The 25,740-nt window shown below is 41.6% G+C and overlaps 1 protein-coding gene across 1 annotated transcript in view; it reads right to left on the bottom strand.

Moving 5' to 3' along the window:
- Positions 1-1,915: 1,915 nt before the first annotated feature.
- Positions 1,916-25,740, bottom strand: part of pitpnc1a (phosphatidylinositol transfer protein cytoplasmic 1a) — a 196,248-nt gene continuing 172,423 nt past the window's right edge. The window contains exons 7-10 of the mRNA XM_060902622.1: positions 21,788-21,880; positions 9,707-9,862; positions 9,371-9,434; positions 1,916-3,364 (exon numbers count right to left, since the gene is read on the bottom strand). Of these exons, the coding sequence (XP_060758605.1) occupies positions 3,051-3,364; positions 9,371-9,434; positions 9,707-9,862; positions 21,788-21,880 (627 nt within the window). The 3' untranslated portion in view covers positions 1,916-3,050. The remainder of the gene's footprint in view (positions 3,365-9,370; positions 9,435-9,706; positions 9,863-21,787; positions 21,881-25,740) is intronic.

Raw genomic sequence — 25,740 nt, 5'->3', positions numbered from 1 at the left:
ACGCTACTTGCTGCTGTGTCGCGGTGCAGCAGCCAGCCAGCCAGCAGTGGAGTGCGTACAGTCTATGATCGCTAAATATGAAGAGTGGCTGTCAAAAACGTAAAGAAAGGCAGCTGAAAGCTGAGAGGGACCGGAGAGGCAGGCAACTGGTCACTCAGTTTTTCCCAAAGAAAGGTAGCTATCGCTCACATGTGTTTTCAAAATATTAGCGAATGGTAAATGAACAGTATGAACGTGGTTGGATTAGCCTATCAAGAGAACACTTTTACAGTTTGTACAGTGACATTTTTTCCATTTTAATAACTGAACTGACTTGTGTGATAAACAAGACAAAATATTACGTTATGCTGGTGCTAATAACTAGTGCTAATAACCAGTTTCATAACTAATGGGGTGCCCTAAATATACACAGATTCAGCCTCAGGGGGACCTCCGCCCTACCAAACCACTGAACCCGCCTTTGGAGAAGGAGGTGAGCAGCAATACAACCCATAAATGCTTTAGGATTGAAGTTTTTAATGAGCGAGCGCCATATACAGTTTGCTAGATTAAAGTGTTGCTAATAACGGACACCAGTCAAGTGTTTGACATGGTTACGTGTGTGGAATGTTCACACGTTCTAAACCATTGGTTTCAAATTGAGGAGCTGGAGAAAGCGCAGCACACATAAAAGAGGGATAGAGGTTACAACATATGAAGAAATACGTACGTAATTGATCAAACATATTCCCTTTTTGCAGAACAGTACACACAGCTTTCTACCTAACACATAACAATCCATGGGATTTCCATAGGTATTTTGATGCTGGGTAGAAAACTTTTTCTATGATTTATTAGCAGTCACATCACACATTTCACTACCAATTGTCCTAGCACAAGAAGGCATGTGGCAAAATCTTGAATTTTCATTTGTGATTGTAAATGCACCAGAATTAGTCACTGACCAGTTTTCATCTAGTCCCTGGTAGGTTAATACATAAAATGTAATAACGAAGTCACAAACTCAAGGTCCATGGGCTATCAAAAGTCAAATAATGACAATACTGCAATTGTGACGAGGGTGGGCAAAGTTGGGGGGCCCAAAATTCTAATCTTTCATGGGGCCCAAAATTTCTGGCGGCGCCCCTGCACTACACCACCGTCATGCACAAGTTACGTATTGAAAGTCTTTTCTACTTCTGCAACGGCCAAAAGATCGTTAAGGTGTCGATAATTGTAGCCGCCGTTCTATATAATATTTTTTCAGACAGTCAATGAACAAAAGTTACCTTTGCATGCAGACACGCATTTGAATATACATGAAGGAGATAAACACTGGCGGCACGGTGGTGTAGTGGTTAGTGCTGTCGCCTCACAGCAAGAAGGTCCTGGGTTCGAGCCCCGTGGTCGGCGAGGGCCTTTCTGTGCGGAGTTTGCATGTTCTCCCCGTGTCCGCGTGGGTTTCCTCGGGGTGCTCCGGTTTCCCCCACAGTCCAAAGACATGCAGGTTAGGTTAACTGGTGACTCTAAATTGACCGTAGGTGTGAGTGTGAATGGTTGTCTGTGTCTATGTGTCAGCCCTGTGATGACCTGGCGACTTGTCCAGGGTGTACCCCGCCTTTCGCCCATAGTCAGCTGGGATGGGCTCCAGCTTGCCTGCGACCCTGTAGAAGGATAAAGTGGCTAGAGATAATGAGATGAGATGAGATGAGATGAGATGAGATAAACACCATGGACAGAACGAGCTACAAGCGAAGTTCCTGAGAAGACAACTGCACCTGGGTGTGAAAGGGAAACTTCTAGATAATATCATCGACACACACTAAAGGAAGCATATAATCTAGTTAGCAGTAAACCAGAATTCATTTCTTAACAGACTACTGCAATGTGGATGGTGAAGAAACCGTAATGTGAAGTAACTTCACTTCCAGTCAAGAGTTAAAGATTTATTTTCATACCAGCTCTTTACATCACAGAATTAATTTCATATGGCCATATGCTTGATGCTGGTGTGTTTTAGAAAAGAAAGAAACTGATTTGTGTGTACTATTGAGAGCAACAAGCCTTTACGTTCACAAAGTACACATCGTCCAACAGCAAGCATTTCTTTGCACATGAAGACTATAGAACATTCAAGGACATCCTGGAAAGCATTCCTTATTAATGTGAGTTTCTATTTACATACTGCAATGCACCATATACTGTTCAACCATGGATACATCATGTACAATACAATATACTCGATTATCCTTTATCATAAATGGTAATGTGTTAATCAATAATAGGTGACAATTTAGGATGGTAATAGGATATAGTATATACAGAAACTTGGTAGTCCACATATCCAGCAATAGACTGAGACACGACAGTAGGTCCAGTGGTTTTTGGGTCTGATACTGTTGTTCGGAAAAAGGAGCATTTTTTTCTGCTTTGCAGAATCAGTCCAGTCCTAAATATTGATTCCTATGAAATGTAGTACATTTATTATAATACTCAGCAACACTGTGACTTTTTTTTTTTTTAACTGGACAGCGATGCCGATCCAGTGAATCAACCAAACTGAAAACCAAAACATCTACACCAGCATCTACTTGACTCGAAATGTTGAAATTAAGAAAATGGATCAGGTTCTGTTCTATTAAATGCAGAAACTTGTTTTCATTTTATATATTCCAGCTCGAATAGCACACACAGTCAATCCATCTGAAATAACAAAACTACAGAACTAGTAGTAAGAATATTTTCAAAAACCTCATACAACCGAACAACTCCTGAGTTGTTGTAAACTGTGAACTAAGTTGCTTGTGGAAAGCTGGAATGCGCTTTTCGACTGTAGATAAGATCTCGACTGAACCCCTGTGTAGAGTTTAAGCTTGGCAAGGTTGGAAAACCACTTTGCGTGCGTATTTTTGTCTCTGGCCTAGTTTCAACAGAGACTGGCTTGCTATGTGTGTGTGTGTGTGTGTGTGTGTGTGTGTGTGTGTGTGTGTGTGTGTGTGTGTGTGTGTGTGTGCCGAGCAGACATGTTTCTGACAGCTGCATTACTGAACTGGGCCTTTTCCCTGTGTGGGTCATTCAGGCTGACGGGAGCTGGAGCCCCAGGAGAAGAGGCTCGGTAGCCGAAAACTGGAGTCTCTCCTTGCCGGGTCAGGGAGTGTGAGTGTCTCCGGTGCTGATTTCTTCCGCGGTCTGTCTTTGGGCACAGAGAGGAAATCTGGGGCTTCTGTGGAGAGGGGGGTGGAGGGGGCGCTGGATGGTCCGCTGTGGGCGCAGGATGGCAGAGGGGTCTCTGTGATGGAGATGGCTGGAGGAAATGTGCCCAGCTTCTTATTAGTGGCTTCCTGTGTGGCACGCTCGTACTCTCTCACCTCTTCCATGGTCATGTCTTTCAGTGGAGAGGGAAAAAGTTGTCTTAGTCATACACACACCAAAGAAAATTTTCTTTGCAGAGAAATCCTCTTTAATAATGGAAAAATACTTAAATAAATGAAGGGGTGATTAAAGCAGGGGCAAAAAAGAGAAAGGGAAAATATGAGAACTCTGGGAAATGAACATTTTCTGATTCATTCAGTAGTAATTCTCTGTATTCTCTGCCTACAGAGTTTTTCATGTTCGAACCATTCAGATACAGTGGTGCTTGAAAGTTTGTGAACCCTTTAGAATTTTCTATATTTCTGCATAAATATAACCTAAAACATCATCAGATTTTCACACAAGTCCGAAAAGTAGATAAAGAGAACCCAGTTAAACAAATGAGACAAAAATATTATACTTGGTCATTTATTTATTGAGGAAAATGATCCAATATTACAGATCTGTGAGTGGCAAAAGTATGTGAACCTTTGCTGTCGGTATCTGGTGTGACCCCCTTGTGCAGCAATAACTGCAACTAAACGTTTCCAGTAACTGCTGATCAGTCCTGCACACCGGCTTGGAGGAATTTTAGCCCATTCCTCCATACAGAACAGCTTCAACTCTAGGTTGTTGGTGGGTTTCCTCACATGAACTGCTCGCTTCAGGTCCTTCCACAACATTTCCATTGGATTAAGGTCAGGACTTTGACTTGGCCATTCCAAAACATTAAATTTATTCTCCTTTAACCATTCTTTGGTAGAACGACTTGTGTGCTTAGGGTCGTTGTCTTGCTGCATGACCCACCTTCTCTTGAGATTCAATTCATGGACAGATGCCCTGACATTTTCCTTTAGAATTCGCTGGTATAATTCAGAATTCATTGTTCCATCAATGATGGCAAGCCGTCCTGGCCCAGATGCAGCAAAACAGGCCCAAACCATGATACTACCACCACTATATTTCACAGATGGGATAAGGTTCTTATGCTGGAATGCAGTGTTTTCCTTTCTTCAAATATAATGCTTCTCATTTAAACCAAAAAGTTCTATTTTGGTCTCATCTGTCCACAAAACATTTTTCCAATAGCCTTCTGGCTTGTCCACATGATCTTTAGCAAACTGCAGACGAGCAGCAATGTTGTTTTTGGAGAGTAGTGGCTTTCTACTTGCAACCCTGCCATGCACGCCATTGTTGCTCAGTGTTCTCCTGATGGTGGACTCATGAACATTAACATTAGCCAATGTGAGAGAGGCCTTCAGTTGCTTAGAAGTTACCCTGGGGTCCATTGTGACCTTGCCGACTATTACACGCCTTGCTCTTGGAGTGATCTTTGTTGGTCGACCACTCCTGGGGAGGGTAACAATGGTCTTGAATTTCCTCCATTTGTACACAATCTGTCTGACTGTGGATTGGTGGAGTCCAAACCCTTTAGAGATGGTTTTGTAACCTTTTCCAGCCTGATGAGCATCAACAACACTTTTTCTGAGGTCCTCAGAAATCTCCTTTGTTCGTGCCATGATACACTTCCACAAACATGCGTTGTGAAGATCAGACTTTGATAGATCCCTGTTCTTTAAATAAAACAGGGTGTCCACTCACACCTGATTGTCATCCCATTGATTGAAAACACCTGACTCTAATTTCACCTTCAAATTAACTGCTAATGGTAGAGGTTCACATATCTTTGCCACTCACAGATATGTAATATTGGATCATTTTCCTCAATAAATAAATGACCAAGTATAATATTTTTGTCTCATTTGTTTAACTGGGTTCTCTTTATCTACTTTAAGGACTTGTGTGAAAATCTGATAAGGTTTTCGGTCATATTTATGCAGAAATATAGAAAATTCTAAAGGGTTCACAAACTTTCAAGCACCACTGTACAATAATGTAAGGTTCCTGGCTATTTTATTGCCAGCTGCTTACTTAGTCCTAAGGGGTTTAACAACAATCAGTCTAATATGTACAGGGGTTGCTTCTGGGTTTATCATAGATATGTAATATTTTGCAAAGGTGTAAAAATAAGCCTCTGAGAATGGAATATAATCAATTATTATACATACAGGACACTTTTTCAATGGAATAAAAACATGTATCCCATTCCTGTCTAGCGGGTTTCATTCATTTGGTTTGACAGCATGCAATATTGTTAGCGTATCACTTATCCTACGTGTATTACATCACTCTACCTAATGGAGAATGAGTGTTGAATATGGTTTATGATATTGAATGGTTATCAAGACAACGTGCCGTCACACGTCAGAAACGTAAAACTTCCGCTCTAGTGAGCGACTGTGACAATTTGTAAACAAACATGGCCGCCAGGTTTGCTTCGTTAAATACGGAAGATTTTGAGAGAATTTTGAAAGAGAAAGATGCGTTGAACACATGAAAGGAATGTATAATAATAATAATAATAATAATAATAATAATAATAATAATAATAATAACTCGTCTTCGACTCATTCAATATCATGCTAAGCTGAATGGAATATATCTGATATACCATGAAAAAAAGCCAGCCGATATTATTTAAGGAGTATTTCTACAGGTGAGGACCAACCTCAAACTGAATTAGCTTTCAAAGCATATGAAGAAAAAAAAATGTAAGACACATGAATACATTTCAGCCATTATGCTACAAATAATGCTTGGATGATGGTGACCATTAAAGGTCTCATTCATCTCATTATCTCTAGCCGCTTTATCCTGTTCTACAGGGTCGCAGGCAAGCTGGAGCCTATCCCAGCTGACTATGGGCGAAAGGCGGGGTACACCCTGGACAAGTCGCCAGGTCATCACAGGGCTGACACATAGACACAGACAACCATTCACACTCACATTCACACCTACGGTCAATTTAGAGTCACCAGTTAACCTAACCTGCATGTCTTTGGACTGTGGGGGAAACCGGAGCACCCGGAGGAAACCCACGCGGACACGGGGAGAACATGCAAACTCCACACAGAAAGGCCCTCGCCGGCCACGGGGCTCGAACCCGGACCTTCTTGCTGTGAGGTGACAGCGCTACCCACTACACCACCGTGCCGCCCACCATTAAAGGTGGTATATTAATTTTTTCCATAGCTGTATATGGTCAGAACAATTACAGATACAGTCTAAGGTCTGAAAGTGATGGCAAAGATCGCATGACAAAGGTGCTCACACTGCGTGACATCAAATCCAAAGGTAAAATGTCATTTAGGCTAAACCCCTCTGGCTGAAAAATTGACAACCAGCAGGTGCTCAGCTCTACTGATACTATAGGGCACATTGCTTCATTAGTTATAGAGAAACACACACGCAGAGTAGCCCAGACCAGTGGAAAAAGAACCCAGCTTTATTTTAAGCCTTTGACGTATGAGCAGAAGAAGGGATGCAATCAAAATCCATAGCAGATGTTATGCGTAAAACACATGCAAGCTATGGCAGGAAGGGATAAGCCATAATCATAAACAAAACAAAACAAAAGGCTTAAGCTTAACAAACTAAATGCAGGATAAGACGTCACCATGAGAGAACGACACAGGAGGATATAAATAGGCAAGAGTTAAAGGGGAACTGAAATCATTTTTAAGCTTGCTTTATTTCTTAATTAACGTGTTATTCAATTCGGTTTTATTAACCTTATCTCGTGACTCGTATTGGCATATTATATTACACTTATCAGCCTTTTCGGTTTTTAGCCATGTTGAATGTAGTTCGTTTGGTCCACGGCAGGCGTCGCTTATCCGCGCGATCTTCACGAGACTTGTGCGAGACTTCAAACGTGAAGCGTCAGCGCTGCCATTTTGAAAACTGTTTACACAGCGGCCAGATCGCCATATCATTCCAATTTAGATTAATTTTGAGATTTGCCAGCTTCATCAGTGATGGAGTGTCAGTCCTGCACGCTGTGGCGCGTGCACCTGTGCGCCTTGGGCTGCCCGCGTTGAGTGGACTCCAGCACAGAATTGAACAGAATGCTGCTGAGATGGTCACCAAGTGTACAGATTTTACTAGAAGGCTCACACATTAAGTATATATGTATGATTTGCACCAGTACACACATGTAGTAAATCTTCACCCTGTTATTGCCACCATGTCAATGCCTTTACACCTCTCATCTCATCTCATTATCTCTAGCCGCTTTATCCTGTTCTACAGGGTCGCAGGCAAGCTGGAGCCTATCCCAGCTGACTACGGGCGAAAGGCGGGGTACACCCTGGACAAGTCGCCAGGTCATCACAGGGCTGACACATAGACACAGACAACCATTCGCACTCACATTCACACCTACGGTCAATTTAGAGTCACCAGTTAACCTAACCTGCATGTCTTTGGACTGTGGGGGAAACCGGAGCACCCGGAGGAAACCCACGCGGACACGGGGAGAACATGCAAACTCCGCACAGAAAGGCCCTCACCAGCCACGGGGCTCGAACCCGGACCTTCTTGCTGTGAGGTGACAGCGCTAACCACTACACCACCGTGCCGCCCACCATTAAAGGTGGTATATTAATTTTTTCCATAGCTGTATATGGTCAGAACAATTACAGATACAGTCTAAGGTCTGAAAGTGATGGCAAAGATCGCATGACAAAGGTGCTCACACTGCGTGACATCAAATCCAAAGGTAAAATGTCATTTAGGCTAAACCCCTCTGGCTGAAAAATTGACAACCAGCAGGTGCTCAGCTCTACTGATACTATAGGGCACATTGCTTCATTAGTTATAGAGAAACACACACGCAGAGTAGCCCAGACCAGTGGAAAAAGAACCCAGCTTTATTTTAAGCCTTTGACGTATGAGCAGAAGAAGGGATGCAATCAAAATCCATAGCAGATGTTATGCGTAAAACACATGCAAGCTATGGCAGGAAGGGATAAGCCATAATCATAAACAAAACAAAACAAAAGGCTTAAGCTTAACAAACTAAATGCAGGATAAGACGTCACCATGAGAGAACGACACAGGAGGATATAAATAGGCAAGAGTTAAAGGGGAACTGAAATCATTTTTAAGCTTGCTTTATTTCTTAATTAACGTGTTATTCAATTCGGTTTTATTAACCTTATATCGTGACTCGTATTGGCATATTATATTACACTTATCAGCCTTTTCGGTTTTTAGCCATGTTGAATGTAGTTCGTTTGGTCCACGGCAGGCGTCGCTTATCTGCGCGATCTTCACGAGACTTGTGCGAGACTTCAAACGTGAAGCATCAGCGCTGCCATTTTGAAAACTGTTTACACAGCGGCCAGATCGCCATATCATTCCAATTTAGATTACTTTTGAGATTTGCCAGCTTCATCAGTGATGGAGTGTCAGTCCTGCACGCTGTGGCGCGTGCACCTGAAGGCGTGCCTTGGGCTGCGCGCGTTGAGTGGACTCCAGCACAGAATTGAACAGAATGCTGCTGAGATGGTCACCAAGTGTACAGATTTTACTAGAAGGCTCACACATTAAGTATATATGTATGATTTGCACCAGTACACACATGTAGTAAATCTTCACCCTGTTATTGCCACCATGTCAATGCCTTTACACCTCTCATCTCATCTCATTCTCTCTAGCCGCTTTATCCTGTTCTACAGGGTCGCAGGCAAGCTGGAGCCTATCCCAGCTGACTACGGGCGAAAGGCGGGGTACACCCTGGACAAGTCGCCAGGTCATCACAGGGCTGACACATAGACACAGACAACCATTCGCACTCACATTCACACCTACGGTCAATTTAGAGTCACCAGTTAACCTAACCTGCATGTCTTTGGACTGTGGGGGAAACCGGAGCACCCGGAGGAAACCCACGCGGACACGGGGAGAACATGCAAACTCCGCACAGAAAGGCCCTCGCCAGCCACGGGGCTCGAACCCGGACCTTCTTGCTGTGAGGCGACAGCACTAACCACTACACCACCGTGCCGCCCCTTTACACCTCAATTTTAAAAAAAATCCTGCTTACACTCAACAATCTGAGATGTGATATCCAACAGAAAAACACACAGATCTTTGTATACACATCAACAGAACAAATAACTGTCTTTATACATACCAATCCACTCATCCACCCAGGCAAAGGCCTGTCTGTGACCTAGTGACAGCACGTCCCTTATCACCTTGAAAGAGAGAGACAAAGAGAATGACTGGTTAGGAAGACAGTCTTTATTAATTACCTTTATAATGGCAGAAGTTATGATTAATAGACTGTGCATCACTGTTCAGGTTTCTGTGTGAGTAATAAAAGCAGTAAGGGACAGGGAGGAAAATTATCCTCAGGCAGGGACAAATGGTGCTGAGAGACATGGGGGGTCTGGGCTGGGGTGCGGGGTAGAGCTCGGAGGCAAAGAGAGGTGAGGGCAATAAGCACATGAGAAGGAGAAGGAAAGACCTTGTGAACAAACTGTTCCACACGTGTCTGCAGGCCCCACACCTCGAACTTCACTTTTACCAGCTTATAGGAGCACATGATGGGGTCCTGAGTGTCTCTCCAGCCCTCCTGGAGCAAACCCCTCGCTGTCTTCTTTGATTTAAAGTAGCGCAAGTCCTGAGAAAGAGAACATAAACACTTGGAAATGATCTACAATTGCCTACTCCTACAAGTCCAGTTCCTGTCCTCTGCATCACTGCGCTTCTGTATAACTTTTGAAAGCGTATTAAAATACATCTCATCTCATTATCTCTAGCCGCTTTATCCTGTTCTACAGGGTCGCAGGCAAGCTGGAGCCTATCCCAGCTGACTACGGGCGAAAGGCGGGGTACACCCTGGACAAGTCGCCAGGTCATCACAGGGCTGACATATAGACACACAACCATTCACACTCACATTCACACCTACGGTCAATTTAGAGTCACCAGTTAACCTAACCTGCATGTCTTTGGACTGTGGGGGAAACCGGAGCACCCGGAGGAAACCCACGCGGACACGGGGAGAACATGCAAACTCCACACAGAAAGGCCTTCGCCGGCCACGGGGCTCGAACCCGGACCTTCTTGCTGTGAGGTGACAGCGCTAACCACTACACCACCATAGCAGCCTTGTAGTTTTCTAAATATGATCCAATCCAATGCAAATCCACAGTGTTGGGAATATCATTTTCAGTGCTTGGTAAGAAACAAACCATCGAAAAAAAGGTTTGTAATTCAGTCAGATATGAGAATTGAACAAACATCTGGATACGTTTGCAAGACTTTATAGCTCACACAGGGAGTTCATGCGACATATATCCTGCATCATAACAAGTCTACTTTCTTCCAGTCACTGATCTATAAATAGTGTTTTGTGGAAGGTGTGTGTTGGAAGCTCATGCCGAGTGGCACAACAGGAGGTTCATCTTCATCCTAATGTCACAGGCTGCCACTAATCAGATATTTTATTTTAAGCTACTGACTTGCACGTTAGAGAGGAAGGACTGGTTATGAATCGGGGATGAGATCTCACTGCATTCCCAATTGAGATTTGAATTGTCTGAGTAGCAATTACTGTAATTGCTGGTGTAACTTAAGGCACGTCATAGTGATAAGACAGATGAAATATCTTGCCAAGGGAGATGAAAAGGTCTTTCATATGATTAAAAAAATGACGACATGAATTGGGTACATCATGGAAATACATGGAGTGGGTACATCAGAGCAGTTTCCGGGCTTCAGTAAACAAAATAACAAAATATATTTATAATTAATTAATCAAGTTAAAAAGCTAAAACAAACAGTAGTGATACTTATCTAAACAAGTTAGTGATTAGCCTTTTCAGTGTTATAAAAGATGGATTTCTCTTACTCTCTAAACAATTACGGACTCTCATATCAATCTGAAATCATTCAGTGCAGCTGAAATGCATGTCAGTCAACAGCGGGAACTTTTCCATTCACCTACTTTTTCATTAAAGCATTTTTACACTACTGTAGGAATGCACTTGATGAAAGCAACTCAATCTTCAAAATCATATTTGCGATTATAAAAAGTTTTTCTGGGCGGCACGGTGGTGTAGTGGTTAGCGCTGTCGCCTCACAACAAGAAGGTCCGGGTTCGAGCCCCATGGCCGGCGAGGGCCTTTCTGTGTGGAGTTTGCATGTTCTCCCCGTGGGTTTCCTCCGGGTGCTCCGGTTTCCCCCACAGTCCAAAGACATGCAGGTTAGGTTAACTGGTGACTCTAAATTGACCGTAGGTGTGAATGTGCGTGTGAATGGTTGTCTGTGTCTGTGTGTCAGCCCTGTGATGACCTGGCGACTTGTCCAGGGTGTACCCCGCCTTTCGCCCGTAGTCAGCTGGGATAGGCTCCAGCTTGCCTGCGACCCTGTAGAACAGGATAAAGCGGCTAGAGATAATGAGATGAGATGAGATAAATAAATTAAAAAAAACACTTTCTGATATTCTAATGATACAATTCTAAAAATCATGAACACTCTGGGAAAAATGAAATATTAACCCCCCACACACACACGCAGTTCTGTAATTTCTATCGCAAACCATGTTTTATACATTATACTGCATAAAACTGAGAATGCGATCCTCAAAGTGTGTGTGCTCGAGTCAATGCTATATACATACCCCAAGAAAATAGCAGAGAAATGCAATGAATTATTTCCAAGTGGACAAAAAAAATACCAAGCACTGTATATAGCCACAAAAAGAAATCAATGTTTGATATGAATGAATGAATCAGTGAACATGATTGTAATAAAATAAACTGCATAAGACTGCATAGCAAATTGCACAAAACTAATCTCCAGTGAAATGTGGTCCATTTCAGGCTGAGAGAAAGCAGATGTGAGAATCCCTGAGAAATACACTTTTAAATGTATAAAATAAGTAAAGAGTTTGGAGATTAAATGTTTCCACTGACACAGTAATAGCCGAATGTGTTTGTCAGTGAGACATAATAGAGTGTGTCAGGAGAAAACGACCAGGCATGAGAGATTACTTCATCACCAGATTACACAAGAACAGCCTGCTGTTTCCAACCAAGTCTAATAATATATCAGTGCTCATTAGTTCTGACTGGCCATGCTGTCGGTCTGCAGCTGAGAGAGTGAGAGAGACAGAGAGAGAGAGATATAGAGAGTCTGTACCATGGGGATATAATTACCGATTTTAACTGAACAACCATGGAGTTTTGCTGAAGCTGGGTCAAAGGTTGAGAAACTGTTATTAGGCATATCAGGTGAAAATCCAAATTCAATCCAAATTGCTTGAAACTGCTTTCATTGAATTCAGGATTGAATGCAGAACAACATACTTTTTACAGAATTAAAAATGTTTATCTGTTCTTGAGATATTGCAAATCAAAGATTGAAAAATGGCTTAATTTTGAGAAAACTGCCGTAATATTGTGTATTAGGATCACATGGTCCAAAATGGGCCTCATTAACAAATGTTTTTTGTTCATAACTTTTTTACTTTTCAAAATATCTCATCTCATCTCATTATCTCTAGCCGCTTTATCCTGTTCTACAGGGTCGCAGGCAAGCTGGAGCCTATCCCAGCTGACTACGAGCGAAAGGCGGGGTACACCCTGGACAAGTCGCCAGGTCATCACAGGGCTGACACATAGACACAGACAACCATTCACACTCACATTCACACCTACGGTCAATTGAGAGTCACCAGTTAACCTAACCTGCATGTCTTTGGACTGTGGGGGAAACCGGAGCACCCGGAGGAAACCCACGCGGACACGGGGAGAACATGCAAACTCCGCACAGAAAGGCCCTCGCCGGCCACGGGGCTCGAACCCGGACCTTCTTGCTGTGAGGCGACAGCGCTAACCACTACACCACCGTGCCGCCCCGTTTTCAAGATATTTACATGGAAATCGGCAGGCACGTAGATGGTTTCATGCTGAATATAAAGTTTGAAAAATGAGTAAAAACGAATTATGCAAATTAGAATGTAATTACTATTAATTATGCTAATTAGGCAAAAATGTTAAATCTGTACACTCTCTTCTGCAAAGTTTCACCAAATGGATTTATTTGTGCAATATAAAGCTGAGCTTACCTCTCATTTATACACCACAAAGAAGAAGAAATCAATGTTAATTACAAATTACAAATACAATTATAAATTAGGCGGCACGGTGGTGTAGTGGTTAGCGCTGTCGCCTCACAGCAAGAAGGTCCGGGTTCGAGCCCCGTGGCCGGCGAGGGCCTTTCTGTGCGGAGTTTGCATGTTCTCCCCGTGTCCACGTGGGTTTCCTCCGGGTGCTCCGGTTTCCCCCACAGTCCAAAGACATGCAGGTTAGGTTAACTGGTGGCTCTAAATTGACCGTAGGTGTGAATGTGAGCGTGAATGGTTGTCTGTGTCTATGTGTCAGCCCTGTGATGACCTGGCGACTTGTCCAGGGTGTACCCCGCCTTTCGCCCGTGGTCAGCTGGGATAGGCTCCAGCTTGCCTGCGACCCTGTAGAACAGGATAAAGCGGCTAGAGATAATGAGATGAGATGAGATTATAAATTAAAGCCGCTAGCGGCCTTGACGGGCCCTCGCACGTGTGGTTCTGCAACCCAGGACATCCCGCCACCCAACAAAACAGTCACATGTCATATATTCATCAAATGTTCAAAGGTGATGTGCATGTTGCAAATGCCATGACTGCTTGACGGATCAGAGATAGTCAGACAAAGACTGTAAAAGTGTGTGTGTGTGTGTGTGTGTATTTCTGTGGTGTGAAAATGTACATTCATATATGTACAAAACTATACGTGTCTCCTCCTTATCTCTATCTCATGTTGTAATCTTAAGTCATCTTAGCTTTCCTGTGTCTGCAGTGTGTGTGTGTGTACATGCAGAGTTTTCATATGTCTGCAACAAAATGCACAATGATGGCAGGTCACTAATATATAGATTTAGGCACTGCCTAAAAGCAGAGCTCCCACTTGTTTCTGGGTTGTAGAATTTTCTTATATCCTAGTCAGTCTCTTTTGTTTTATTTCTTTACTGGCTAGCACTGGCCACTAGGCGGTGTGTATGACTGGTAATTACTAACACTGGCCACTAGGCGGTGTGTATGACTGGTAATTACTAACACTGGCCACTAGGCGGTGTGTCTCATCTCATCTCATCTCATCTCATCTCATCTCATTATCTCTAGCCGCTTTATCCTTCTACGGGGTCGCAGGCAAGCTGGAGCCTATCCCAGCTAGATGAGATGTTAGGCGGTGTGTATGACTGGTAATTACTAACACTGACCACTAGGCGGTGTGTATGACTGGTAATTACTAACACTGGCCAGTAGGCGGTGTGTGTGACTGGTGGTACACGTACACGGACAAACCACAAAAAAATCGACTTGATGGGTTTACCATTTTTTCTTAGGTATGGTGCTCCGCTGGAGCTCCACTATTATTGTGTGTGTGTGTGTGTGTGTGTGTGTATGTGTGTGTGTGTCTGTTTGTCAGAGAGAGAGAGAGAGAAAGTGTGTGTGAAAGAGAGTGTGCTCGTAGATGTTGCGTGTGCATGTGAGTGCGTACTTGTGAGAGAGTGTATGTATGCATAAATATGCATATGACTGAGTGTGTGTATGAGTGTGCACAGAATTGTATATGTTATATCATCAGACTCATGATATCCAATATTTTGTAAAGTTATAGATCAATCCATAAATGAATTGAACATTTTTTCCCCATTTTCTGCTTGGCCAGATGGTGGCGCTGTGCTAGGCATCTGAATTACACATGTGAATATCATCACAATCATAATACACAATGTTTTGTAAAGTGTCAGATCAATCAGTTAAGGCATTGTCAATTTCTGGCACATTTCCTGCTTGGCCAGGTGGTGGCGCTATAACAGGCAGGCCCATTGGGCATCAGGCTATCATAATAATCATAATATCTATTGAAGTAAGAAGTGTCCGACCATACAGTCAATGCACTGTGGCTTTCTGACACGTTTCCTGTTTATGTGGCAAGATATTAAAATCATAAGGCCATTTCAACATATTACAAGATATCAAAAATCCCTTCACAATTTAATATGAGTGACATCTTGGCATCACGTATAACACATTTCACATGAATCTCATGAACCGTCTAGGAGACGCATGTTAAAATTCATCATGTGTCAAAACACACATACAACCCCGATTCCAAAAAAGTTGGGACAAAGTACAAATTGTAAATAAAAACAGAATGCAATAATTTACAAATCTCAAAAACTGATATTGTATTCACAATAGAACATAGACAACATATCAAATGTCGAAAGTGAGACATTTTGAAATTTCATGCCAAATATTGGCTCATTTGAAATTTCATGACAGCAACACATCTCAAAAAAGTTGGGACAGGGGCAATAAGAGGCTGGAAAAGTTAAAGGTACAAAAAAGGAACAGCTGGAGGACCAAATTGCAACTCATTAGGTCAATTGGCAATAGGTCATTAACATGACTGGGTATAAAAAGAGCATCTTGGAGTGGCAGCGGCTCTCAGAAGTAAAGATGGGAAGATGTATCACCAATCCCCCTAATTCTGCGCCGACTAATAGTGGAGCAATATCAGAAAGGAGTTCGACAGTGTAAAATTGCAAAGAGTTTGAACATATCATAATCTACAGTGCATAATATCATCATCTACAGTGCATAATATCATCAAAAGATTCAGAGAATCTGGAAGAATCTCTGTACGTAAGGGTCAAGGCCAGAAAACCATACTGGGTGCCCGTGATCTTTGGGCCCTTAGACGGCACTGCATCACATACAGGCATGCTTCTGTATTGGAAATCACAAAATGGGCTCAGGAATATTTCCAGAGAACATTATCTGTGAACACAATTCACCGTGCCATCCGCTGTTGCCAGCTAAAACTCTATAGTTCAAAGAAGAAGCCGTATCTAAACATGATCCAGAAGCGCAGACGTCTTCTTTGGGCCAAGGCTCATTTAAAATGGACTGTGGCAAAGTGGAAAACTGTTCTGTGGTCAGACGAATCAAAATTTGAAGTTCTTTATGGAAATCAGGGACGCCGTGTCATTCGGACTAAAGAGGAGAAGGACGACCCAAGTTGTTATCAGCACTCAGTTCAGAAGCCTGCATCTCTGATGGTATGGGGTTGTATTAGTGCGTGTGGCATGGGCAGCTTACACATCTGGAAAGACACCATCAATGCTGAAAGGTATATCCAGGTTCTAGAGCAACATATGCTCCCATCCAGATGACGTCTCTTTCAGGGAAGACCTTGCATTTTCCAACATGACAATGCCGAACCACATACTGCATCAATTACAGCATCATGGCTGCGTAGAAGAAGGGTCCGGGTACTGAACTGGCCAGCCTGCAGTCCAGATCTTTCACCCATAGAAAACATTTGGCGCATCATAAAACGGAAGATACGACAAAAAAGACCTAAGACAGTTGAGCAACTAGAATCCTACATTAGACAAGAATGGGTTAACATTCCTATCCCTAAACTTGAGCAACTTGTCTCCTCAGTCCCCAGACGTTTACAGACTGTTGTAAAGAGAAAAGTGGATGTCTCACAGTGGTAAACATGGCCTTGTCCCAACTTTTTTGAGATGTGTTGTTGTCATGAGATTTAAAATCACCTAATTTTTCTCTTTAAATGATACATTTTCTCAGTTTAAACATTTGATATGTCATCTATGTTCTATTCTGAATAAAATGGAATTTTGAAACTTCCACATCATTGCATTCCGTTTTTATTTACAATTTGTACTTTGTCCCAACTTTTTTGGAATCGGGGTTGTATTCAAAACCCTATTCTTTCCTTGGCCAGTTGGTGGCGCTATACCAGACAGGCCCATAATGGCTAAAGAGTATCAGAATCATATTACAAGATATCAAATTCAACATTCAACAATATCTTGGCATATTATATGTTATATTTCAACATATTACAACATATCAAAAATCCCTTAGCAATTCAACTTCAGCAATATCTTGGCATCATGTTTGCCAAGTTTGACATGAATTTGATGAACTGTCTAGGAGGAGTATGTTAAAAATGACCATGTGTAATTTCACTCCAAATGGCCTTATGACATCATTCCAAAGTTCTACCCATTTCAATGGGAAATGGAAAAAGGGGCGCTATGAAGTCCCTGGGCCATGCCCGGGGCCAAAAGTCTGTGGCTGAGTAGTGATGACAATGACTGTCATCAATTTTCATGAGTTTTCATGCATGGGAAATGCCTCAAATAAGGCCAAACATGGCAGAATAATAATAATAATAAGAAGAAGAATCCTTCGAAAAACAATAGGGTCTCGCACCGAACGGTGCTCGGGCCCTAAATATGCATAAATAAGCATTGAATGTCATTCACATCTACCATTCTCTATCAAAATAAAAAAGTAATAAAAGATTATTTCTAATACCCTCTTTGTGCTCTGTAGGCCTTTGTATTTCTAAGTAAGGCCTACTAGTGTTTACATGAAAGAATATCAATTATTATTTTGACTAATATTCACAGCTTTCAAGTCTAACCTCGAAAAAACTGTGAGCCACATCCAATAAACAATTCCATTTAACTGAATTGAAATTGACACTCGCATTTTTACTTCCTGTTTTTTTAAATATATCATTCCGACCACAAAGATCTTAATATTTTCACCAAAACAAATACAGTTATATTCTAAAATAGTTATTTATTTACATGAATCAGTTTTATTTGAAAAAAAAAATAAGTAGGTAAAGCTATGAAAACTCACTTCAAAGTCTACCGTGAATCATAACATCAAAACTAGCTGACGGAAAATTTTGCTGAATACTTCATCAGAAACAGTGAGAACTAGAGAACATCTCTATAAAAGTTATCTGATTGATATTCACAAGTAATCCAGTTGAAACTGATCAGAAGAGAGAGAGCCTGACCGCTTCCCCGTGACTCAAAAATCACCAGCAGTTTCCTGACGTCCCGCAATCAGAGTTTTTACTCTGTTGTACCAACTTCAACCTGCTGTTACTCCCAAAGTACTGAACAGATCTTAAGCCTAGGTCACAACCGGACGTACGATTTTTTGGCCGTGCGATTTTTGGCGTTTCCCAAATCGCTGCGTTTTTTTTGTTCGTGGAGAAAGACGCACGTTGGCCGTAAGTTTGTCTTGCAACCTGAAAAAAATGTAAGCGCCCATAGAGTTTGTTTGACATGACAAAGAACCTCTGCGGCCGGTCTGCGGCCAGTCTACGGCTCGAAAATCAGCACATCACACCTGCGCCCTCCGTGCGTTTCTTGCGTTTTTTGCACGTAGACCGGCCGTAGGAGCATGTACGGCCGGTTGTGACCGAGGCTTTAATGAGATAAATTGCTTTGGAGACCAGAGATTATAAGCTTTTTAATGATACAGTAGTATTCAAGACAGAAAATATTCAAGAGTTAAGCAATGGCAGATTTGGAAACTTTGATGAGCGTCTGCATGCACAATTTTCACAGCATGGCCAGCGAGCGTCTGATATGCCTACTGTTATAATGCACTGAAAAACACTGACAGACTCCAACATTTTCCACTGACCACAGTCTGAAATGACAATCCATTCCCGCACCATATGGCATATTAGGCAGCGCCGATCTCCGTTTCTGTAGCCCTCAGGCTTTCACCTATTACATAGCTAGGGTTACAGTGGGGGCTGGTCCTCTGGTGACCACGAGAGTTTGACTTCCCACTCATACCTGTATTGCAGCGTGCCTTGCTAGACGGCAGTAGGTATCATTTTTATGATGGTCTTTGGTATGACCTGACTGCGAGTAGAACTCACGATCTCCTGATCGAGAGGAGGAGACACTAACCACTAGGCCAACTCTGAAATGACAGCAGCACTCTAATACAACCCCAAATCAGAAAAAGTTGGGATTACATTACATTACAGGCATTTAGCAGACGGGGTGGTATGGAAAATGCAAATAAAAAAGCAGTAATTTCTAAATGTACTTTGACTTGTATTTCATCGTGGACAGTATGAACCCAAGATATTTCATGTTTTGTCTGGTCAACTTCATTTCATTTGTTAATATACATCCATTCCTGCATTTCAGGCCCACAACACATTCAAAAAAAGTTGGGATGGGGCCAATTTAGAGCTAGTAATGACGTTAAACAATGAAATAACGATGTGATTTGAAATAGGTGACATCAACAGGTGATTGTAATCATGATTTGGTATAAAATCAGTATCCAGGAAAGGCCTAGTTTTTGAGGAAAGATGGACCGAGGATCTCCAGTTTGGCAACAAATGAGTGAGAAAATTATTGAAATGTTTAAAAACAATGTTCCTCAAAGAAAGATATGAAAGGATTTGGATATTTCACCCTCTACGGTGCATAATATCATGAAATAATTATAGAAATCTGGAGGAATATCGGTGTGTTAAGGGCAAGGGCGCAAGCCTAAGCTGAACACCCGTGATCTCTGATCCCTCAGACAGCACTGCATCAAGAACCGTCATTCATCTATAGCTGATATAATCAAATGGCCTCAGAATTACTTTAGCAAACCTTTGTCAAGCACTACAATACAGAGTTACATCCACAAATGCCAGTTAAAACTTTACTGTGCAAAAAGGAAGCCTTACGTTAACTGTGTCCAGAAGCACCATTGACTTCTCTGGGCTCAGAGGCATCTGGGATGGACCATCACACAGTGGAAACGAGTATTGTGGTTATATGAATCACTATTCCAGGTCTTTTTTGTAAGAAATGGACACCCTGTGGTCTGGACCAAAGATGAAAAGGACCATCCAGACTGTTATCAGCTACAAGTTCAAAAGTCCCAGGGTCTGTCATGGTATGGGGTTGTGTCAGTGCCCTTGGCAAAGGTAACTTACACTTCTGTGATGGCAGCATTTAATGCAGAAAAGTACACTGAGCTTTTGGAGCAACATATTCAGCTAGGGATGGAAATGGAAAATCACATTCTGCACACATTACAAAGGCATGGCCGTGGAAGAAGAGGGTGCCTGTCCCCTCTGTCCCCAACAGAAATGTGTGGCAAATTTTGAAACAAAAAAATATGACAATGATGACCCCATACTGTTACACATCTTAAGACCTGTTTGCCTGAAGAATGGGACAAAATAACACCTATATCGCTTCATCACTTGGTGTCTTCAGTCCCTAAATATCCTTTCAGTGTTGTGAGAAGGAATGGCAACATTATAAAGTGGTAAATGCTTTACCATCCCAACTTTTTTGAAATGTGCTGCAAGAATCAAAATTGAAATGTGTGTATTTTGGAAAAAAAAATATGAGGTTAAACATCAAATAATGTGCTGTTGTATTCTGTCGCATACAGTCGAGGTTAAAGATTATTAATGCATCATTATTTTCCATTTTAATTTCAATTTCAGGCGGCACGGTGGTGTAGTGGTTAGCGCTGTCGCCTCACAGCAAGAAGGTCCGGGTTCGAGCCCCGTGGCCGGCGAAGGCCTTTCTGTGCAGAGTTTGCATGTTCTCCCCGTGTCCGCGTGGGTTTCCTCCGGGTGCTCCGGTTTCCCCCACAGTCCAAAGACATGCAGGTTAGGTTAACTGGTGACTCTAAATTGACCGTAGGTGTGAATGTGAGTGTGAATGGTTGTCTGTGTCTATGTGCCAGCCCTGCGATGACCAGGGTGGACCCCGCCTCTCGCCCGTAGTCAGCTGGGATAGGCTCCAGCTTGCCTGAGACCCTGTAGAACAGGATAAAGCAGCTAGAGATAATGAGATGAGATGAGGTTTATATGAAAATGCTCATTCTAATATGTCATCATTTCTATAGCAATTACATTACAGGCATTTAGCAGATGCTCTTATCTAAAGCAACGTACAATAGGACCCTGACATACCCACAGCAGTGGGCAGCCTGGGGAGTAGTTGGAGGTTAGGTTCCTTGCTCAAGGGCACTTCAGCCATTCCTGCTAGTCTAGGGACTCAAACCATCAACCTTTTGGTCCCAAAGCTGCTTCTCTAACCTTTAGGCCATGGCTTCCCCATGCAGTTCCTGATGTAATTCACAGGGACTTGGTGTATGGCAGACATCACATAATCTAAACCCAAATCTAAACAATACTTGTTGATATGATGCAGTTTTCTATTAGGAGACATTTATCGAACATTTATGGAAGGCGTCTCAGGTGTCAGTGCTTATTAATAGTCTGTCAGTTTTCCGCCATGAGAGGGTCTTCAGGACAGAGGAGCTTGTACTTTCTGGTTTTCTCTGTAAGAGCACAAGCTCTGTTTTTTGTCTCTTTACTTCAAAAGAAAGACTGGTGAGAGAATGACTGTTTACAGCTGCTATAATAACAAGTGAGAACAATGACTCACTTGACTCATGGATGCTCCATAAAATTAAATGCAACTACAAATGATTAAAAGCATGACGTGTTGTTCCTTAACAAATTAAAAATTGTAATCGTAGGCAAAACACTTGGGTATAAGGAATAATAAAATCTGCTGTGTGGTAACATCACACCACCACATCATGGATTATTTTCCTATAACATCAGTAACATCAGTGATGCATTTCCTTTTCTTGTCTTTCTCTTACCTCAGATTCTTTGTAGTAGCGCTCTGGAATTTCATCATACGCAATATCAACGAAACACACCTCAATGTCCTCATCTCTGGGCTCATCAAAGATCTAGAGAAGAAAGAGAAGTGCAAGTGTGAGGGCAAAAAAAAAGAAGGCAATGTTCCCTATCATTTAAAACATAAACCTTTCAAAAATGATGTCCTTTCTGAAACTCCTTTCTTAAAATGTCTTTTATTGACAACTTTCAGAAAAGACAAACCAAACACCACAAAATCTGTTGACGGTCCTTAAATCTTTCTTCCCCAAACCTCTCTGTTGCTTGAACTGACAATCCCCAGGCATTATTATATTTAATTCACTGTATCAGGGACCATCTGTGTGCCGAACATTAGAACATTAGTCTCTGTTAGACTAATCTTTGCAAAGTCTTGCCATTGTCTGAGTGTGCAATTACTATATCATGTCTATATTATTATCAGCTCTTTGCCCATTTCCACGTTTCTGCCTGGTGCATATCCACATTTTTTTTTTCCTGATAAGGAGGAACAATACCTAATCAGATTTTTGAAAACTTGGTCACACACTTAGTTTCTTGTGCCCCATGATACTTGTAATATCGCAAGAACTCATGTCATGGGCTGCAAGTCGGCACGTACTAGTGTATCCTGTCACTCTGACACAAAATCAGCTCCCCTGCATCTATAATTTCAGGACAGATGAGTATTTGGTTATCTTCTCCTGATCTTTAACCCTACAGACATGATGTAGATAAGATCAGGTGACATAATGACACTCTATATTGCAAAAATTGATATACTGAATGAAGAAAATGTTATCTAATATTTCTCATTATGAGATTATTATATGACAAATACGACACCATTATTTCTATTTCTAGCCGTATTTACTTATCCAAAACTTAAAATGGTCTAATTTCATTGGCAAATAACATTAAATAAGCAAAAATCTTTGAACAGGCAAAATTATCTGCCAGAATAAAAAGACAATTTCAAGCTTCAAATGAGTAAAAATATCAGTAAATACGAATGCATCTCAAACAATTAGAATATTGTGAAAAGTTAAATTTTTTTTGATAATTTAATTCAAAAAGGTAAACTTTCATATATTCCACATTCATTACATGTAAAGTGAAATATTTCAAGCCTTTTTTAAATTTTGATGATTATGGCTTATAGCTCATGAAAATCAGAAATACAGTATCTCAAATTAAACATATTTCCTAAGATCAATCAAAAAAAGGATTTGCAATACAGAAATGTCCAATTTCTGAAAAGTATATTCATTTATACACTCAATACTTGGTTGGGGCGCCTTTACCACAAATTACTGCATCAGTGCAGTGTGGCATGGAGGCGATCAGCCTGGGGCACTGCTGAGGTCTTACTGAAACCCAGGTTGCTTTGATAGCAGCCTTCAACTCGTCTGTATTTTTGGGTTGGGTGTTTTTCATCTTCCTCTTGACAGTACTCCATCAATTCTCTATGGTGCTCAGGTCAGGTGAGTTGGCTGGCCAATCAAGCACAGCAATATCATGGTCAACAAACCATTTGGTAGTAGTTTTGGCACTGTGGGCAGGTGCTAAGTTCCACTGGAAAAGGAAATCAGCATCCCCATAAAGCTTGTCAGCAGATGGAAGCATGAAGCGCCCTAAAATCTCCTGGTAGACAGCTGCGTTGACTTTGGGCTTGATAAAAACACAGTGGACCAACACCAGCAGATAACATGGCACCCCAAATCATCACAGGCTACTGAAACTTCACATTGGACTTCAAACACCTTGGGTTCTGTGCCTCTCCACTCTTCCTCCAGACTTTCGGACCTTGATTTTCAAATGAAATGCAAAATTTACTTTCATCTGAAAAGAGGACTTTGGACCACTGAGCAACAGTCAAGTTCTTTCTCTCCTTAGCCAAGGTAAGAGGCTTCTAACGTTGTCTCTGATTCAGGAGTGGCTTGATATTAGGAATGCGACAGTTGTAGCGCCTTTTCTGAAGACGTCTCTGTGTGGTGGCTCTTGATGCACCGACACCAGCCTCAGTCCACTCATTGTGAAGCTCTCCCAAGTTCTTTGATCGACTTTTCTTGACAATCCTCTCAAGGCTGCGGTCATCCCTGCTACTTGTGCACCTTTTCCAGCCAGCCTTTTCAGCAATGACCTTCTGTGGCTTACCCTCCTTGTAGATGGTGTCAGTGATTGTCTTCTGGACAACTGTCAAGTCAGCAGTCTTCCCCATGATTGTGGTTGTGTGTACTGAACTAGACAGAGAGATACACAGTATTTATGCTGTTTTACTCTAACTTGAAATGAAATATTCTCATATTTTGAGATTTTTTTTATTATTTTTTGCACTGTAGGCCATAATTATCAAAATTAAAATAGAAAAATGCTTGAAACATTTTAGTTTACGTGAAATGAGTCCAGAATATATTCAATTTTCACTTTCTTAAAAGTGGACGGCCTTTCGATTGGGATATATGTTTATTTCTGTAATATCTAAAAAACCAGGCCATTCTGTGGCTGGGAAGTTATTTAATTTGAGGCAATTCCCTAGCAAATAATGTGCATGAAATCGCTTGCTTCGTGCAGTCAGCAGACAGAGGAAGTCCAGTGTGCGCATGCGCACGCTTACCTTTGACTGTGCACTGACAGTTACATCACTCTGTCGCTAAACGAACAGTTGATCACAATATTTATTAGTTGGGTCCTGCGTTTCCTTTCCTTCGCAACATAACGCCTTTTCATCTTGCTTTCTGTTACTGTAGTCGGTCTTTCACGTTTCATTCACACACTCACGTCCTCCATTTTCCTCTCCTGTTTCAAATTTGTATCCCACAATGCCTTGCGCGAACGGGGAAAGCCCACCACGTGATGCATGATGTAGTCTCTTGTACTGCATCATGGTGAAGCAAGAAAAAATAGTGGAGAATTTAGGGCCCGTGGACCTAAATTCATTAATTGTTCCATTTAAAAAAAAAACTAATAAAATTGGAAGTCTGTGATTCGAATTCAGTAGCTTTCGGCCCACTAAACAAAAATAACTGAGTGTCAAGGAAAATTCTTTTTATGACCTAAACTTGAAAAATCTGAAAGGCAGTCTACCTTTAAATAACTGATGGAAAATACTGAACTTTTTCCACCATATTCTAATTGTTTGAGATGCAGTAGTAGGCTTACTAATCTTATATTTGTTGAAAAATAATCGAATAAGAAATAGTCGTTGGAATTGACTACAAACAAGTTACTTTTTTTTTTACTAAAATATTATATATATCAAGTATAGTATACTTGATAATGGCCAGTAACTTCATCAGACAGGCTAATGGGTCAAGCATTATAAATCTCAGAAGGTTGAGATTCCGATTCCGATAATAAGATTATTTTATCATTGCTCAACATAGAATACTTCCTATTTGGACCAGAAGGAGGCGCTCTGGATTTCCGGATGGGAGACTGAGAGTGTGACTATCAGAAGCCAACCGTTGTATAATATCAAGACCTCGCAGTTGTGCTCATGCTGCTGTTGCTCACTTTGAGACTCAAGAGTATTCTGAGCCTCATAAAGATTTTAATGGTTTCAAAGCACGCCTCTGTATCAAAGCATTCGGGGAGCACTTTGCTCTTGTCTTTTAACAGCAGGCATCTGTGAGAGTATTTGAGGCTCTAGAGACTCAACCAATACAGCAAGTGATTGGATTCATAGAGAAATACATACAAAGTATTAAAGAACGATACAAGCAAGATAGGGAGAAAATGTTAAGGGGACCTGCCATGGATTTTTTGTTGCTGTTTATGAAATAAGATATGTCCGTGTGATTTGGGGACATAGTGGGCCTTTGAAAGTGTACTGTTATCGTCCCGTTCCGTAATGACCATAGAAAGAAAATAGGTGGAGAGAACAGAACAGAAAGTGTATGCTTCTTATGTAGAAACGACTCTTATTTTTTAT

This window comes from Neoarius graeffei, chromosome 20 (genome assembly GCF_027579695.1).
Source record: "Neoarius graeffei isolate fNeoGra1 chromosome 20, fNeoGra1.pri, whole genome shotgun sequence".
NCBI classification, from domain to species: Eukaryota; Metazoa; Chordata; class Actinopteri; order Siluriformes; family Ariidae; genus Neoarius; species Neoarius graeffei.
Note: the sequence above shows the minus strand (reverse complement) of the source record. Positions and strands in the feature narration are given on the sequence as shown.